The sequence below is a fragment of the Tachyglossus aculeatus genome, chromosome 4, assembly GCF_015852505.1.
Source record: "Tachyglossus aculeatus isolate mTacAcu1 chromosome 4, mTacAcu1.pri, whole genome shotgun sequence".
Classification (NCBI taxonomy): domain Eukaryota; kingdom Metazoa; phylum Chordata; class Mammalia; order Monotremata; family Tachyglossidae; genus Tachyglossus; species Tachyglossus aculeatus.
In genome coordinates this window covers 134,864,603-134,883,059 of record NC_052069.1, presented here as the reverse complement: position 1 = coordinate 134,883,059, position 18,457 = coordinate 134,864,603, and the positions used below count along the sequence as shown (strand labels likewise).

General features: G+C 51.2%; 1 protein-coding gene across 2 annotated transcripts in view; it reads right to left on the bottom strand.

Moving 5' to 3' along the window:
* ATRN (attractin) overlaps positions 1-17,266 on the bottom strand; it is a 207,032-nt gene extending 189,766 nt beyond the window's left edge. For both annotated transcript variants that reach the window (XM_038744636.1, XM_038744637.1), the window contains exon 1: positions 16,966-17,266. In XM_038744636.1, coding sequence (XP_038600564.1) covers positions 16,966-17,258 — 293 coding nt within the window. In that variant the 5' untranslated portion in view covers positions 17,259-17,266. The remainder of the gene's footprint in view (positions 1-16,965) is intronic.
* Positions 17,267-18,457: the final 1,191 nt, after the last annotated feature.

Sequence of the window (18,457 nt, the reverse complement as noted above, 5' to 3'; positions counted from 1 at the left end):
AGGGGGAGACGGACATTAATAAAAACAAATAACAATAATAACGATAATAACAATTACATATATACTGATGGCATTTACTAAGCGCTTACTAGGTGCAAAGCACTGTTCTAAGCGCTGGGGAGGTGACAAGGTGATCAGGTTGTCCCACGGGGGGCTCACAATCGTAGCCCCCATTTTTACAGATGAGGGAACTGAGGCACAGAGAAGTCAAGTGACTTGCCCAAAGTCACACAGCTGACAATTGGCGGCGCCGGCATCTGAACCCGTGACCTCTGACTCCAAAGCCCGTGCTCTTTCCACTGAGCCACGCTGAGGGGGGGATGAATACTCCAGCATTAAGAACAGTGCCTGGCACATTAAAAGCGCTAAATAAATACTATTGATTAATATACAAAAAAACCCACCTGAGGTAATCATAACCATTTCCAAATTCCCTCCCCTAACCTACAAACCTCTCCAATTCAGGGAACCAGTGAGGGCCCCTCTAATTCGGTTAAATTGTACTCTCCCAAGTACTTAGTCCAACGCTCTGCACACAGTAAGCGCTCAGTAGATACCACTGATCGACTGATGGATTGCACAGGATCCCAGGGCTTCCTACCTGATGGACTTCTCCAGAGGGCATCACCTCAAGGTCTGCCCCTCCTTGGCCCAACACTTCATCATCATCAATCGCATTTACTGAGCGCTTACTGTGTGCAGAGCACTGTACTAAGCGCTTGGGAAGTACAAATTGGCAACGTACAGAGACAGTCCCTACCCAGCAGTGGGCTCACAGTCTAAAAGAGTGGGCTCACAGTCTAAAAGGAAGGAAGAGGCCGTACTTGTTGAGCGCTTACTGTGTGCAGGGCACTGTACTAAGCGCTTGGGAAGTACAAATTGGCAACGTATAGAGACAGTCCCTACCCAGCAGTGGGCTCACAGTCTAAAAGAGTGGGCTCACAGTCTAAAAGGAAGGAAGAGGCCGTACTTGTTGAGCGCTTACTGTGTGCAGGGCACTGTACTAAGCGCTTGGGAGGGTGCAACAACAGACAGACACAGACCCTGCGGCCCCCAGGGAGGAGTTGAGACAGTTAAATGGGTAAAAGTGAAAATGGAAAAAGGGGACGGCACAGGCCTCGGAGTCAGGAGGACCTGGGTTCTATTTCCAGCTCCACCACTCGTCTGCTGTGTGACCTTGTGCAAGTCACTTCACTTCTTGGTACCTCAGTTACCTCATCTGTAAAGTGGGGATTAAGACTGCGAGCCTCATACAGGACAGGGACTGCGTCCAAGCAGACAACCTTGTATTCATTCATTAGCATTAACTGAGTGCTTACTGTGTGCAGAGTACTGTACTAAGCGCTTGGGGGAATACGATACAACGAACAGATACACTCTGCCCATGGTGAGTTTACAGTCTAGAGACGAGCTTCTAGTCTAGAAACTAGTTTATCCCAGCGCTTAGAGCTGTGCCTGGTACACAGATAGGCAGACATCTGTATATATCTGTAATTTATTTACTTATTTATGTATGTGTGTGTATATATATATATATATATATGTATGTATATCAAGGAGACATATACATATATATGTATCAAGGAGACATATACATATATATATGTATATCAAGGAGATAGACCTTGATATATATATTTATGTATGTGTATATATATACGTATATAGTACACAGATAGGCAGACATCTGTATATATCTGTAATTTATTTACTTATTTATGTATGTGTGTGTATATATATATGTATGTATATCAAGGAGACATATACATATATATGTATCAAGGAGACATATACATATATATATGTATATCAAGGAGATAGACCTTGATATATATATTTATGTATGTGTGTATATATATACGTATACATACATATATATGTATATATATACATATATTTATATATATGTATACATATATACGTATATATATACACACATACATAAATATATGTATATATATACATATATATATGTATGTATACGTATATATATATACACACATACATAAATATATATATCAAGGTCTGTATATATACGTGTATATATATATATATATACAGACCTTGATATATATATATATTTATGTGTGTGTGTATATATACGTATATATATATACGTATATATACGTATATATACACACACATACATAAATATATATATATCAAGGTCTGTATATATACGTATATATATACACACATACATAAATATATATATCAAGGTCTGTCTCCTCCCTCTAGACTGTGACATCGTTGTGGGCAGGGAATGTGTCTGTTGTTCTACTGCATTCATTCATTCATTCGTATTTATCGAGCGCTTACTGTGTGCAGAGCACTGTACTAAGCGCTTGGGAAGTCCAAGTTGGCAACATATAGAGACGGCCCCTACCCAACAACGGGCTCACAGTATGGAAGGGGGAGAAGGCCAAAACAAAACATATTAACAAAAGAAAATAAATGCAATAAACATGTACAAATAAAATAAGTAAATATTTTTATATAAGTATTTTCATATAAGCATATAAATATTTTTTAATATTTATAGAAGTAAATATTTTTTACTGTACTCTCCCAAGAGCTTAGTACAGTGCTCTGCACACAGTAAGTGATCAATAAATATGACTGAATGAATGAATAAATAGTAAGTGTTTAATCAATTGTACAGGAAGAAAAAAGGGAGGTTCCTCCTTGACCACAGGTTGGTGTGTCAATCAATCAATCAATCAATCGTATTTATTGAGCGCTTACTATGTGCAGAGCACTGTACTAAGCGCTTGGGAAGTACAAATTGGGCATGTCCAAAGTTCATGCCCCTTCTGGGGAATCTGCCTGGGCAGATTTAAATGCAAGGTGGCAATCTAAACCAGGATGTGATAACTAACCTAATCCCGGCTCCGCCACTTGTCTCCTGTGTGACCTTGGGCAAGTCACTTGACTTCTCTGTACCTCAGTTCCCTCATCTGTAAAACGGGGATTGCGACAGTGAGCCCCACGTGGGACAACCCGATTACCTTGTATCTACCAGCGCTCGGGACAGTGCTTGGCACATCGTAGGCGCTTAACAAATACCGCAATTATTATTGATTATAACTGGGAATGGCCTGGTGAGTCAACACAAACGCTGCCAGGAGGCACTGTTAACAGAGGTCCGCCCACAATATAACACACGTGAAGTCAGGTGAGCGCTGAAACATGGCAAGGTCATGGGCTGGGCTGGATGGACAAAGGGAGAAAGACTGAAATTGGAGAGGGGGTCCCGGGGGCAAGCACCAGACAAGTCCCCCTTCTATCATCATCATCATCAATCATATTTATTGAGCGCTTACTATGTGCAGAGCACTGTACTAAGCGTTTGGGAAGTACAAATTGGCAACATCTAGAGACAGTCCCTACCCAACAGTGGGCTCACAGTCTAAAAGGGGGAGACAGAGAACAAAACCAAACATACTAACAAAATAAAATGAATAGAATAGATATGTACAAATAAAATATAAATAGAGTAAAAAAAATATGTACAAACATATATACATATATACAGGTGCTGTGGGGAAGGGAAGGCTCTAGACTGCGAGCCCGCTCTTGGGTTGGGACCGTCCCCGTATGTTGCCAACTTGTACTTCCCAAGCGCTCAGTACAGTGCTCTGCACGCAGTAAGTGCTCAATAAATACGACTGAATGAATGAATGAAGTCTGCATTCTGGCCAGATCGGTACTTTCCTTCTTTTGACCTTGTGCTGGCATAGTCTCCCCTTCTAGGCCCGCCTAGACAGTCATAAAGAGGATAAAGAGGGACCAATCCAATGCAACAACGGACGCATTTTCCGCCCACGATGAGCTAACAGTCAGGGGGAACTAATCACGAAGGCATCTGTCCCACGTGGGGCTTCCCGATCTTCATTTTACAGAGGAGGGAACTGAGGCCCAGAGAAGTGAGGTGACTTGCCCACCATCACACAGCAGGCAGGTGGAAGAGCCGGGCTTGGAACCCGTATCTATTCTATTTATTACATACCTATTCTATTTATTTTATTTTGGTAGTTGCATATCTATTCTATTTATTTTATTTATTTTATTTTGTTAGTATGTTTGGTTTTGTTCTCTGTCTCCCCCTTTTCGACCGTGAGCCCACTGTTGGGTAGGGACTGTCTCTATATGTTGCCAATTTGGACTTCCCAAGCGCTTAGTCCAGTGCTCTGCACATAGTAAGCGCTCAATAAATACGATTGATGATGATGATGATGATGAGGTCCTTCTGAGCCCTGGGCCCGGGCCCTATGCACTAGACCGCACTGCTTCTCTAATTTATAAATCCCTTACTGCGAGCAGAGCCCTGTGCTACGGCTCGAAAGGCTTACGGCCCTCATTTTCCCCTTTAAAAACCACTTGTGATCTGCAGGCTGCCAGCTGGCCAGCCCGGCCCTCTGGGGACACACAGATAAACGACACTACCTCGCCTCGGAAGAGTGAGGTTTATTTCCATTTCAAAGCAGAATTTCAGGGAAGTTGCAGGTGAGTGAAAAAATGTTTTACCTCAATTATGGACTGGTTGACGTACAAAAAAAATATCTGAGGACTGTATTAAAAACTCTAAGTCGCTTCTGCTTTAGAAGGCTCTATGTTTTCTGCCCTGCTCCCCCGCCTTGGCTTTGTATTTCTGAAATCTCTTTTAGAATTCATTTAGTCTTCGGCCTGGAGGCCAAACTGCGGCTCTCGAGATTTCTGAGGATGGCTTCCAAAGTACCGCCGCGTTTCGGGAGAACGGCGGGGCCGAGTGGATAGACTGCAGGCCCGAGAGTCAGAAATACCTGAGTTTTAGTCCCGGTTCTGTCACTTGTCTGGGCAAGTCACTTCACTTCTCTGACCCTCTGTTCCCTCATCTGTAAAATGGGGATCAAGACTGTGAGCCCTATGTGGGACAGGGACTGTGTCCAACCCGGTTAGCTTGGATCTACCCCAGCGCGCACAACAGAGCCTGGCACATAATGAGCACTTAAATGCCTTAAAAAAGCACTATATTAAGCGCAGCAGTAGATACAAGATAAGCAGATAGGACACAGTCCCTCACTGATTTCCCAGTCTACATAGGAGGGAGGCACAGAAATCTCTCTATAAAACAGACACTGTCCTGTCTCATGCCGTCGAGTCGTCTCCGACCCGTAGCGACGCCATGGACGCATCTCTCCCACTACGCCCACCTCCATTTGCAATCACCCTGGTAGTGGATCCACACAGTTTTCCTGGTAAAAGTCTGGAATTGGTTTACCATCACCTATTTCCGTACAGACAACTGGAGTCTCCGCCCTCAACTCTCTCCCTTGCCGCTGCTGTCCAGCACAGGTGAGTTTGGACTTGTAACCGATTGCCCGCCACTCGCTAGCCACTGCCCAATCTAGGAATGGGATGGGTAAGCCTCTTCCAGACTCTCCCTCCCGTAGCCGAGACTGGTAGAGTACTGAAAACTCTCCAGGTGCCATCATCATCATCATCAATCGTATTTATTGAGCGCTTACTATGTGCACAGCACTGTACTAAGCGCTTGGGTAGTACAAATTGGCAACGTATAGAGACAGTCCCTACCCAACAGTGGGCTCACGGTCTAAAAGGGGGAGACAGAGAACAAAACCAAACATACTAACAAAATAAAATAAATAGAATAGATATGTACAAGTAAAATAAATAAAATAGAGATCCTGGCCTCAAGTAAACCCACCTCCCCAAAGCAGAGCTTGAAGGCCAGAGACTAAGAGTACCATCTTCCTTTCGATGCCTGATAGCCTTAATTCCTTTGCCCTCTAGCTGGGGGAGGTTTATTTCCACTTCAAAGCAAAATTTCAAGGAAGTTGCAGGTGAGCGAAAAAATGTTTTACCTCAATTATGGACTGGTTGACGTACAAAAAAATATCTGAGGACTGTATTAAAAACTCTAAGTCGCTTCTGCTTTAGAAGGCTCTATGTAAATATCGTAATAATAAAAATCATAATAAGTGAGGCTAAGTGCTTACTGTGTGTCAAGATTACTAAGCGCTAAGCCCTGGGGTAGACACAAGATAGTCAGGTCCTGCACAGGACTCAAAAGTATTGAACCCCCACTTTCCAGATGAGGGAACTGAGGCACAGCCAAGTTAAATGACTAGCCCAAGATCACACGGCAGACAAGCAGTGGAGCTGAGGTTAGAACTCAGGTCCTCTGACTCCCAGGGCTGTGCCTTTCCACTTGGCCACTCTGTTTTTACATTTCCATATCTATATCTATCTATATGTATATATGTTTGTACATATTTATTACTCTATTTATTTTACTTGTACATAGCTATTCTATTTATTTTATTTTGTTAGTATGTTTGGTTTTGTTCTCTGTCTCCCCCTTTCAGACCGTGAGCCCACTGTTGGGTAGGGACTGTCTCTATATGTTGCCAATCTGTACTTCCCAAGCGCTTAGTACAGTGCTCTGCACATAGTAAGCGCTCAATAAATACGATTGATGATGATGATGATATATATATAGATAGATAGATATAGATATATACAAACAGTTAGTTTTATTAAACCAGTACCACTGCACCTCCCTAATTAAGCCCTCCTATCGCATCTTCTATTTGAAACCCCTAAGCACCCTGTACAACCATTATCTGGTAGCAGACGGAAATTCAACTTTAATGCCTCGGACAGTCTGACCACTCCACTGACCACTGAGCTTCACTGCCCCAGAGCTAAAGGCCCACCCCAGGGTCTACAATCCTTTCAGCCCAACTAGCCGGCCTGGCAGTTTGCAGCCACAGCCATCAGTCATTGGCATTTATCGAGCACTTACTGTGTGTCCATTACAGCCACACTCGGCCAGGGGAGGCCACTGCCACTACAATTGGCAAATCACGTTTCGGCAGCTCAGACCATGGTGCGCTTCTCAAAACGGATTCCCAAACGTCAAACAATATTAGGACTTATTTACAACGATAGTAGTAGTAACTGCGGTACCCGTTTAGCCCGGACTATGTGCCAGTCATTAAACTGGAGTGGTAGGGAAGGCCATCACAAGCGAACTCGGTCAGCAGTTCGCTAACTGAGCGGGGATTAACCACCTCGGTTTCAACTCTCAGTAACATCAGTCTTCCTTCCAGGCCACAGGAGACAGAATTAATTCTCTACAAAGACTTCAGAGAGAGCCACCATCACAGAGCATCCTGATGCCAACCATGGGCAGGATAGACCACCAGACTGACCCTCTGAGGGCATCGCTCACATGCCCTTTTAGACTGTGAGCCCACTGTTGGGTAGGGACTGTCTCTATATGTTGCCAATTTGTACTTCCCAAGCGCTTAGTACAGTGCTCTGCACATAGTAAGCGCTCAATAAATACGATTGATGATGATGATGATGCCTGTTGCGTTCTTAGAGCTGTCTACCAACTCTCTTCTGTTGTCCTCTCCCAAGCGCTTAGTCCAATGCCCTGCACACCATAAGCATTCAATCAATACCATCGACTGACTGACTGATTGATGACTGCCTTCCCTCACCCCGGCCCCCGGGATCTCTCGCTCCTTCTGCCAAGTTGGGGCCCAAATGACCCTACGTGGGATTATCTGTTGGGCTGTAACCATGTCACTTCTGCTGCCAGAGTTTACATGTATAGGACTGCACATGGATTTGCTCCCTTTATTCACCCCCCTCCCTCAGCCCCACAGCACTTAATAATAATAATTATTATTCTTATGGTATTTGCTAAGCGCTTACTATATGTCAGAAACTATACTAAGCACTGGGGTGGGTACAAGCAAATTGGGTTGACACCATTCCTGTTCCACACGGGGCTCGCAGTCCCAATCCCCAGTTGAGGCAAATGAGGCCCAGAGAAGTGAAGTGACTTCCCCAAGGTCACAAAGCAGTCAAGTGGAGGAGCCGGGATTAGAACCCATGACCTGCTGATTTCCAGGCCCGTGCTCTATCCGCGCCTTTATGTCCATAGCTGTCGTTTCTTTCTTTCTACTAATGTCTGTCTCCGATAGTACGCTCATTTGTGGGCAGGGAACTTGTCTACCACCGTGTCTACTTTGAATGTGTCCAACCTGATTGTCTTATATCTAACCCAGTGCTCAGTACAGTGCCTGGTGCATAGTAAACGCTTAACAAATACCACTGAAGAAAACTAAACTCTGTCAGATTGTACTCTCCCAAGGGCACACGGGAAGGATGGAGGAAGGCAGCAGGTCTGGGTGATGCAGAAGGGAGTGGGAGAAGAGGAGTACTCTGCACACAGTAAGCGCCCAATAAATATGATTAAATCAAATTTATTGATTATTTAATTAAGCGCACTTATTGAGCACAATCTACTGAGCACCTACCGTGAGCTGAGTACAGTTTGGGGTACTGAGGCTTTAAAGAAAATAGTCCATCTCAAAGAAGCTGCCCTGGGCCAGCACTGCCTTAAAGATGAAATCCTGTCAGTTCGACCTTCACAACATCGCTAAAATCCACCCTTCCTCTCCATCCAAACTGCTACCACATTAATCATCATCATCAATCGTATTTATTGAGCGCTTACTATGTGCAGAGCACTGTACTAAGCACTTGGGAAGTACAAATTGGCAACATTAATGCAAGTACTTCTCCTATGCAGCCTTGATTATCCTATCAGCCTCCTTGCTGACCTCCCAGCCTCCTGTCTCTTCCCACTCCAGTCCATACCTTTCCTTCAAACATGATTCCTTCAAAAACTTTTGGATCACGTCTCCCCACTCAAGAACCTCCAGTGGTTGCCCGTCAACAGAAACTCTTCACCATCGGTTTTAAATCCCTTAATCACCTCGCCCCCTCTCCCACCTCACCTTGCTGCTCGCCTAGTCCAACTCGGCCCGCACACTTCATTCCTCTGATGCCGACCTGCTTGCCGGACCTCGATTTTGTCTATCTTGCCGCTGACTTCTCGCCCACATCCTACGTCTGGCTTGCAATGCCCTCCCTCCTCACATCAGACAGATAATTGCTCTCTCTCCCCCCACCTTCAAAGCTTTATTGAAGGCCAATCTCCTCCAAGAAGCCTTCCTTGACTAAGCCTTCCTCTTCTCCCACTCCCTTGCATCTCCCTGACTTGCTCCCTTCCTTCATCCTCCCTCCTGTCCCCTCAGCCCATAAGTACATATCTGTCATTTATTTATGTATATTACTTTCTGCCTCCCCCGCTAGACTGTGAGCTCACTGTAGGCAGGGAATGTGTCTGTTTTTGTTGTATTGCACTCTCCCAAATTCCTAGTACAGTGCTTAGCACACAAATACGACTGACTGAATGAATGAATGCATGCCCTCCCTTGGTTTACTAATAATAATAATAATAATAATGACAATTATGGTATTTGTTAAGCACTGCACTAAGCACTGGGGTGGATATAAGCAAATAGGATTGGACATTCCCTATCCCATGTGGGGCTCACAATCTTGATCCCCATTTTACAGATGAGGTAACTGAGGCATATAAAAGTGAAGACTTGCCCAGGGCCACATAGCGGACAAGCAGCGGAGCCAGGACTAGAACCCATGACCTTCTGACTCCCATGCCTGGGCTCTACCCACTGGGCCACGCAGGCACTGGGCTCCAAAACAAGAAGTAAATCAGGAAACATTCATTTCTTTCCTTTAACCCATAACCAAAGAGGCTTTAGCCTCAATCAAATCATGGGCTCTCCTTCACAGCAACCAAAAATGGCACTGCCTAGGAAGACCTCTAACAATAACAATGAATAATGATGGTATTTGTTAAGTTCTTAGTACGTGCCAATCACTGTACTAAGCGCTGGGGTGAATGCAAGCAAATTGGGGGGGGGGGGGGAGGCCGTGTCCCCATGGGGCTCAGTCTCAATCCCCATTTTCCAGATGAGGGAACTGAGGCCCAGAGAAGCCATGTGACTTGCCCCAGGTCACCCAGGAGACAAGTGGCGGAACAGGATGAGAACCCATGACCTTCCGATTCCCAGGCCCAGGCTCTATCCACTGCTCCAAGCTGCTTCTCAATTAGGGTTCCTCCAATTAAGATTCCCACTCCGCATCCCGGCCAGAACGGTACCCCTCTTCCTTCTCTAAAAGATTAAAGCACCCAACAGTCAAAAGGTACTTGGCGCCAACACTAGTCCGTACCCCACAAACCCCCTGCGCTTCCCACGCCAAAATGCGAACTCCCTGAAGAAACAGCGGAGTTCTGCACCGTCCCTGGAATTCTTGGCAATCACGGCACTGCCCCAAGACCCCATCGAAGGCATCATTCCCACCCGCCTCTACCCCTCCCCTAGGTGGAATTTTCCTCGGTGTCCATCCTTGTCAATCTTATTTATTGAGCGCTTACTGTGTGCAGAAAACTGTACTAAGCGCTTGGGAAGTCCAAGTTGGCAACACATAGAGACAGTCCCTACCCAACAGTGGGCTCACGGTCTAGAAACCCTCTCTAACCCCCTAAAATGGGCACTGACAGATCCCGAAGCCCCAACTTTTCCAGCAGACACTGTACCCATCCAAACACGCCTGCCCTCCTACCACTCCGTTCCCTCACTGTGGGCAGGGACTGTGTCTGTTTATCATTACATTGTCCTCTCCAGAGCAGTCGGCACAGTGCTTTGCCCCCCAGTAAGCGCTCAAGAAATACGACCATGAATGAATGATGTAGAAGAGCCCCTTAAGCCACTACGAGATTCTCTCCCTCTCCTTTTTAGATGCTGACCCTTCCTCTGCCCCCTCCCACGGTCCTGGGAGTCAGATGGTCATGGGTTCTCATCCCAGATCTGTCGCTTCTCCGTTGCGTGACCGAGGGCCAGTCACTTCGCTTCTCTGGGCCTCAGTTCCCTCATCCGTAAAATGGGGATTGAGACTGTGAGCCCCACAGGAACGGCGTGCAACCCGATTTGCTTGTATCCACCCCAGTGCTTAGTACAGTGCCTGGCAAATAATAAGCCCTGAACAAATACGATCATTATTATTATTCTCATTTGCTTCTTCTTGAGGGCACGGCCTCGGGGAGATTGTCTGCATAATTGTGCAACTAGCCATGACAGTGTGACCGCCAGCCAGCCCCCACCACCCCCCCGGTATATTGCTCAGATTGGCTAAGTACTTGGCCGTCCCTGAACCTAAGGGCCTGAAGGCCACTTCTGGGTGGCAACAGCAGTAACTGCGTGGCCTAGCGGATAAAGCACAAGCCTTGAAGTCACCTGGATCTGGATTCTAATCCTGATTCCGCCAGGCGTCTGCTGGGTGACCTTGGGCAAGCCACTTCACTTCTCTGGGTCTCAGTTCCCTCACCTGTGAGACGGAGACTGTGAGCCCCTTAATGGACAGGGACTGCGTCCAACCCGATTTATTCTTCTTCATTCGTTCAACCGCATTTATAGTAGAAATCCCAGCGATTAAAACAGGGCATGGCACATAGTAAGCACTTAACAAGTACCAGAACTATTATTCAATGCCTACTGCACATAAAGCACCGGCAAAAATTTCCCGAGTGACAAATGAACATGGTTCCTGGCTCCCACGGGGCCAACCAACTAAAAATAAGAAAGAAGGACCCAGTGATACCTAAGGCGAGATGAACTCTCTTCCACCTCTAGCCCCTTCCTTCAGAAATCATCATCATCGATCGTATTTATCGAGCACTTACTGTGTGCAGAGCACTGTACTAAGTGCTTGGGAAGTACAAGAAATCCCACTGGATGCCACTTGCTTATTCCGTGCCTGTAACCCAACCCTCCATGCTCACTTCTCTGCAACAACGGGGAACGGGTGTCCCGACTCCGCTGTACCGTCCTCTCCCAAGCACGCAGTCCAGCGCTCTGCACACGGCAAGCGCTCATTACATACCACGGATCCACTCCACCAAATCGGCCACCGTGGCTTCCACCACCGACGCCGAACCTCCACAGCTTTCCACACTCGGGCGCTGCTCGGCTAACACATCTTTCTCCCCCTTTTAGACTGTGAGACCACTGTTTGGCTAGGGACTGTCTCTATATGTTGCCAATTTGTACTTCCCAAGCGCTCAGTACAGTGCTCTGCACATAGTGAGCGCTCAATAAATACGATTGATGATGATGATGATGATCTTTCACCGTCATCTTCACCTCACCAAGACGTCGAGCCTCCTGCAGCACCCTGGCTTCCTCCCTGCCCCTGCCCGGACCCTCCCCTCTCCCAAGGGTTCATCGAACAATCCAGGCTATTTATTTAACGCCCACAGGATGAGCTCGGTAGAGTAACACCAAAAGTAGACACGACACCATCCCAATCCTCAAGGGCTCCCGAGATAGAGGGACTCCGGTGGGGATAGGTGGGGGAAGAGGCCAACTTCTCCCTCCCTCTTTCCTCTAGGTCCTGGTCTTTGCCAACTCTTCCCGTGCTCCCGGGATTGGTCTCAAGCCCCTTCCCCGCCCCCACTAGGGATCCAGCCTCCAACCCCTTCCCCCTGCCCAGATTCCAGCCTCCAACCCCCTCATTCCCCGCTCAGGATTGGGCCTCCAACCCCTTCGTCCCTTAGGATCCAGCCTCCAACCCCTTCCCCCTGCCCAGATTCCTGCCTCCAACCCCCTCATTCCCCGCTCAGGATTGGGCCTCCAACCCCTTCGTCCCTTAGGATCCGGCCTCCAACCCCTTCCCCCTGCCCAGATTCCAGCCTCCAACCCCTTCATTCCCCACTCAGGATTGGGCCTCCAACCCCTTCGTCCCTTAGGATCCGGCCTCCAACCCCTGAGCCCACTGTTGGGTAGGGACTGTCTCTAGATGTTGCCAATCTGTACTTCCCAAGCGCTTAGTACAGTGCTCTGCACATAGTAAGCGCTCAATAAATACGATTGATGATGATGATGATGATGAGTGTGGTGTCTGGCACACAGTAAGCACTTAACAAATGCCATGGTGATGATGTTGATAATTCACCCCTCAGAGTCCAGCCTCGAAACCCTTCCCCCCTCAATTTGGGCCTCCAACTCCTTTGCCCCTCAGAGTCCAGCCTCCAAACCCTTTTCCCCTCAGGCTGCAGCCTCCACCCCCTTCATCCTTTCATTCAATCATATTTATTGAGCGCTTACTGTGTGAGAAACACTGCACTAAGCGCTTGGAAACTACAATTTGGCAACACATGGAGAAATCCCTATGGGCCTCCAACCCCTTCCCCCTCAGGCTCCAGCCTCCAAACCTTCCATCCCTCAGGATCAGGCCTCCAACCCCTTCATCCTCTCCCTGGTTCCAGCCTCCAACCCCTTCCCCCCTCAGGATCGGGCCTCCAACTCCTTCACCCCGCAGGCTGCAGCCTCCAACTCCTCCCCCCCTCAGCCTCCAGCCTCCAACCCCTTCCCCCCCCCCCCCCCCCCGTCAGGATCGAGGCCCAAACCTCTTTGTCCCCCCGCTCAGTCTGAAGCCTCCCACCCCTTGGCCCCCTCAGATTTCTGCCTCCAACCCCTTCTTCCCCGGCCTGGCAGCAGCCACCAGGAAACCCCCGTGGTTCCCCTCGGCCAAAACCTTCAACCCTCAGGCTGCAGCCTCCAACCCCTTCTCCCTCAGGCTGCAGCCTCCACCTCCTTCATCCCTCAGGCTGCAGCCTCCAACCCCTTCTTCCTTCAGGATCAGGCCTCCGGCCCCTTTGTCCCTCAGCCTCCGGCCTCCAACCCCTTCATCCCTCAGAGTCCAACCCTTTCCCCGCTCAGGCTGCAGCCTCCAACCCCTTCTTCCCTCAGGATCGGGCGTCCAACCTCATCTGGCCTCAGACTGCAGCCTCCAAACCCAACTGCGCTCAGACTCCAGCCTCCAACCCCTTCATCCCTCAGAGTCCAACCCCCTTCCCCACTCAGACTGCAGCCTCCAACCCCTTCATCCGCTCCCTGGCCCGCTGTTGGATAGGGACCGTCTCTATATGTTGCCAACTTGTACTTCCCAAGCGCTTAGTACAGTGCTCTGCACACAGTAAACGCTCAATAAATACAATTGACTGAATGAATGAATGAATGAACCCCTTCCTCCTTCAGGATCGGTCCTCCATCACCTTCATCCCTCAGACTGCAGCCTCCAAACCCTTCATCCCTCAGGCTGCAGCCTCCAAACCCTTCTTCCCTCAGACTGCAGCCTCCAACCCCTTCATCCCTCAGAGTCCAGCCCCTTTGTCCCTCAGCCTCCAGCCTCCAACCCCTTCCCCCCTCAGGCTGCGGCCTCCAACCCCTTCATCCCTCAGCCTCCAGCCTCCAATCCTTTCTTCCCTCAGCCTCCAGCCCCTTCGTCCCTCCTATTCCAGCCTTCACAAACCCTTCATCCCTCTGAGTCCAATCCCTTCCCCCCTCGGCCTCCAGCCTCCAACCCCTTCATCCCTCAGACTGCAGCCTCCAACCCCTTTGTCCCTCGGCCTCCACCCTCCAAACCCTTCGTCCCTCAGCCTCCAACCTCCAACCCCTTCATCCCTCAGACTGCAGCCTCCAACCCCTTTGTCCCTCAGCCTCCACCCTCCAAACCCTTTGTCCCCCAGCCTCCAAATCCTTCTGCCCTAAGGATCGGGTCTCCATCCCCTTTATCCCTCAGACTGCAGCCACCAACTCCTTCATCCCTCCATCCCTCAGAGTCCAGCCCCTTCGTCCCTCAGCCTCCAGCCTCCAACCCCTTCTTCCCTCAGACTGCAGCCTCCAGCCCCTTCATCCCTCAGCCTCCAATCCTTCCTTCCCTCAGCCTCCGGCCTCCAACGGCCCTTCACCCCTCAGAGTCCAACTCCTTCTCCCCTCAGACTGCAGCCTCCAACCCCTTCGTCCCTCACCCCCCAAACCCCTTCATCCCTCAGCCTTCAACCCCTTCATCCCTCTACGTCTGTACGTATTTACTACTCTATTTTATTTGTACATATTTAGTCTGTTTTATTTTGTTAATACGTTTTATTCTCTGTCTCCCCCTTCTAGACCGCGAGCCCACTGTCGGGTAGGGACCGTCTCTAGCTGTTGCCAACCCAAGGGCTTAGTCCAGTGCTCTGCACACAGTAAGCGCTCAGTAAATACGATTGAATCCCTCAGCCTCCAGCCTCAAAAACCCTTCTGCCTTGAGGATCGGGCCTCCAGCCCCTTTATCCCTCAGGCTGCAGCCACCAACTCCTTCATCCCTCAGAGTCCAGCCCCTTCGTCCCTCAGCCTCCAGCCCCTTCTTTCCTCAGACTGCAGCCTCCAGCCCCTTCATCCCTCAGACTGCAGCCTCCATCCCCTTCTTCCCTCAGACTGCAGCCTCCAGCCCCTTCATCCCTCAGACTGCAGCCTCCATCCCCTTCCCCCCTCAGGCTGCAGCCTCCAACCCCTTCATCCCTCAGCCTCCAATCCTTCCTTCCCTCAGAGTCCAACCCCTTCTCCCCTCAGGCTGCGGCCTCCAACCCCTTCGTCCCTCAGCCTCCATCCCCTTCTTCCCTCAGACTGCAGCCTCCATCCCCTTCTTCCCTCAGACTGCAGCCTCCAGCCCCTTCGTCCCTCAGCCTCCAATCCTTCCTTCCCTCAGAGTCCAACTCCTTCTCCCCTCAGGCTGCGGCCTCCAACCCCTTTTCCCTCAGCCTCCAGCCTCCAACCCCTTCGTCCCTCAGCCTCCAGCCTCCAAATCCTTCTGCCCTGAGGATCGGGCCTCCAGCCCCTTTATCCCTCAGGCTGCAGCCTCCAACTCCTTCATCCCTCAGAGTCCAGCCCCTTCGTCCCTCAGCCTCCAACCCCTTCTTCCCTCAGACTGCAGCCTCCATCCCCTTCTTCCCTCAGACTGCAGCCTCCAGCCCCTTTGTCCCTCAGCCTCCAACCCCTTCTTCCCTCAGACTGCAGCCTCCAGCCCCTTCATCCCTCAGCCTCCGGCCTCCAATCTTTCCTTCCCTCAGCCTCCGGCCTCCAAAGGCCCTTCATCCCTCAGCCTCGAACCTCTTCTTCCTCTGACTGCAGCCACCAATTCCTTCGTCCCTCAGCCTCCATCCCCTTCATCCCTCAGCCTGCAGCCTCCAATCCCTTCATCCCTCAGCCTCCAGCTTCCAATCTTTCCGTCCCTCAGCCTCCAGCCTCCAAAGGCCTTCACCCCTGAGTCCAACTCCTTCTCCCCTCAGACTGCGGCCTCCAACCCCTTCGTCCCTCAGCCTCCAACCCCCAACCCCTTCTTCCCTCAGACTGCAGCCTCCATCCCCTTCTTCCCTCAGACTGCAGCCTCCATCCCCTTCTTCCCTCAGACTGCAGCCTCCATCCCCTTCTTCCCTCAGACTGCAGCCTCCATCCCCTTCTTCCCTCAGACTGCAGCCTCCAACCCCTTCATCCCTCAGCCTCCAGCCTCCAATCCTTTCTCCCCTCAGACTGCAGCCTCCAACCCCTTCGTCCCTCAGCCTCCATCCCCTTCTTCCCTCAGACTGCAGCCTCCATCCCCTTCTTCCCTCAGACTGCAGCTTCCAACTCCTTCATCCCTCAGCCTCCAATCCTTCCTTCCCTCAGAGTCCAACTCCTCCCCTCAGACTGCAGCCTCCAACCCCTTCGTCCCTCAGCCTCCATCCCCTTCTTCCCTCAGACTGCAGCCTCCAACCCCTTCGTCCCTCAGCCTCCAACCCCTTCTTCCCTCAGCCTGCAGCCTCCATCCCCTTCATCCCTCAGCCTCCAGCCTCCAATCCTTCCTTCCCTCAGCCTCCGGCCTCCAAAGGCCCTTCACCCCCGAGTCCAACTCCTTCTCCCCTCAGGCTGCGGCCTCCAACCCCTTCATCCCTCAGCCTCCAACCCCCAACCCCTTCTTCCCTCAGACTGCAGCCTCCATCCCCTTCTTCCCTCAGACTGCAGCCTCCATCCCCTTCTTCCCTCAGACTGCAGCCTCCAACCCCTTCATCCCTCAGCCTCCAGCCTCCAATCCTTTCTCCCCTCAGACTGCAGCCTCCAACCCCTTCATCCCTCAGCCTCCAATCCTTCCTTCCCTCAGCCTCCATCCCCCTCAGCCTCCAGCCTCCAATCCCTCCGTCCCCTCGGTGTGGCCGACCTGAAGCGCCCCCCGCAGTGCTGGCAGTGGTCCCCGGCCCAGCCGGCGGGGCATGCGCACTGGCCGGTGTCGGGCCTGCAGCGTCCCCCGTTGACGCAGGGCCGCTCGCACTCCTTGGCCGGGGCGGCCGCGGGACCCGACAAACCGGAACCCGCCGCCGACGACGACGACAGCAGCGACGACGACGACGCCGCCGCCACCATCACCGCCATCATCATCACCAGCAGCAGCGGCAGCAGCGGCCCCGGCTCCCCCTCGGCCGCCCCGGGACGAGGAGGACGGGCCGCCATCATCGCCTCACCGGACCGGCGGGGGGGGGGGGGGGGGGCGCGCGCACGACGGAGCGGGAGGGAGCGCGCTCGGACCGACGGAGAGGAGGGCGCATGCGCGGACCGAGGGGGCGCGCTCGGACCGACCGAGACGGGGGGCGCATGCGCAGACCGGAGTGGGCGGGAGAGCGCTCGGATCTACGGAGAAGGGGCGCATGCGCATACCGGAGTGGGCGGGAGCGCGCTCGGACCGACGGAAAGGGGGGCGCATGCGCAGACCGGAGCGGGAGGGAGAGCGCTCAGACCGACGGAAAAGGGGGGGCGCACGCGCAGACCATGGGGGGGGTGGCGCATGCGCAGACCGGAGCGGGAGGGAGCGCGCTCAGAACGACGGAAAGGGGGCGCGCATGCGCAGACCGGAGAGGGTGGGAGCGCGCTCAGACCGACGGAAAGGGGGGGCGTATGCGCAGACCATGGGCGAGAAGGGGGGGTGGCGCATGCGCAGACCGGAGTGGGAGGGAGCGCGCTCGGACCGACGGAAAGGGGGGCGCATGCGCAGACCGGAGCGGGAGGGAGAGCGCTCAGGCCGACGGAAAGGGGGGCCGCATGCGCGGAGTGGGTGGGAGCGCGCTCAGACCGACGGAAAGGGGGCGCATGCGCAGACCGGAGCATATGCATATATGTTTGTACAAATTTATTACTCTATTTATTTATTTACTTTACAGAACGACGGAAAGGGGGGGCGCATGCGCGAAGCGGGAGGGAGCGCGTACAGGCCGACGGAAAGCGGGGAGCGCATGCGCAGACCGGAGCGGATGGGAGCGCGCTGAGACCGACGGGAAGGGGGGCGCATGCGCAGACCGGAGCGTATGCATATATGTTTGTACAAATTTATTATTCTACTTATTTATTTACTCTATTTGTGCATATTTATTCTAGTGATTTTATTTTGTTAATATGTTTTGTTTTGTTCTGTCTCCCTTTTCTAGGCTGTGAGCCCACTGTTGGGTAGGGACCATCTCTATACGTTGCCAACTTGTACTTCCCAAGCGCTTAGTACAGTGCTCTGCACACAGTAAACGCTCAATAAATACGATTGAATGAATGAGCGCGCTCAGACCGACGGAAAGGGGGCGCATGCGCAGACCGGAGCGGGAGGGAGCGCGCTCAGAACGACGGAATGGGGGGCGCGTGCGCAGACCGGAGCGGGAGTGAGGGCGCTC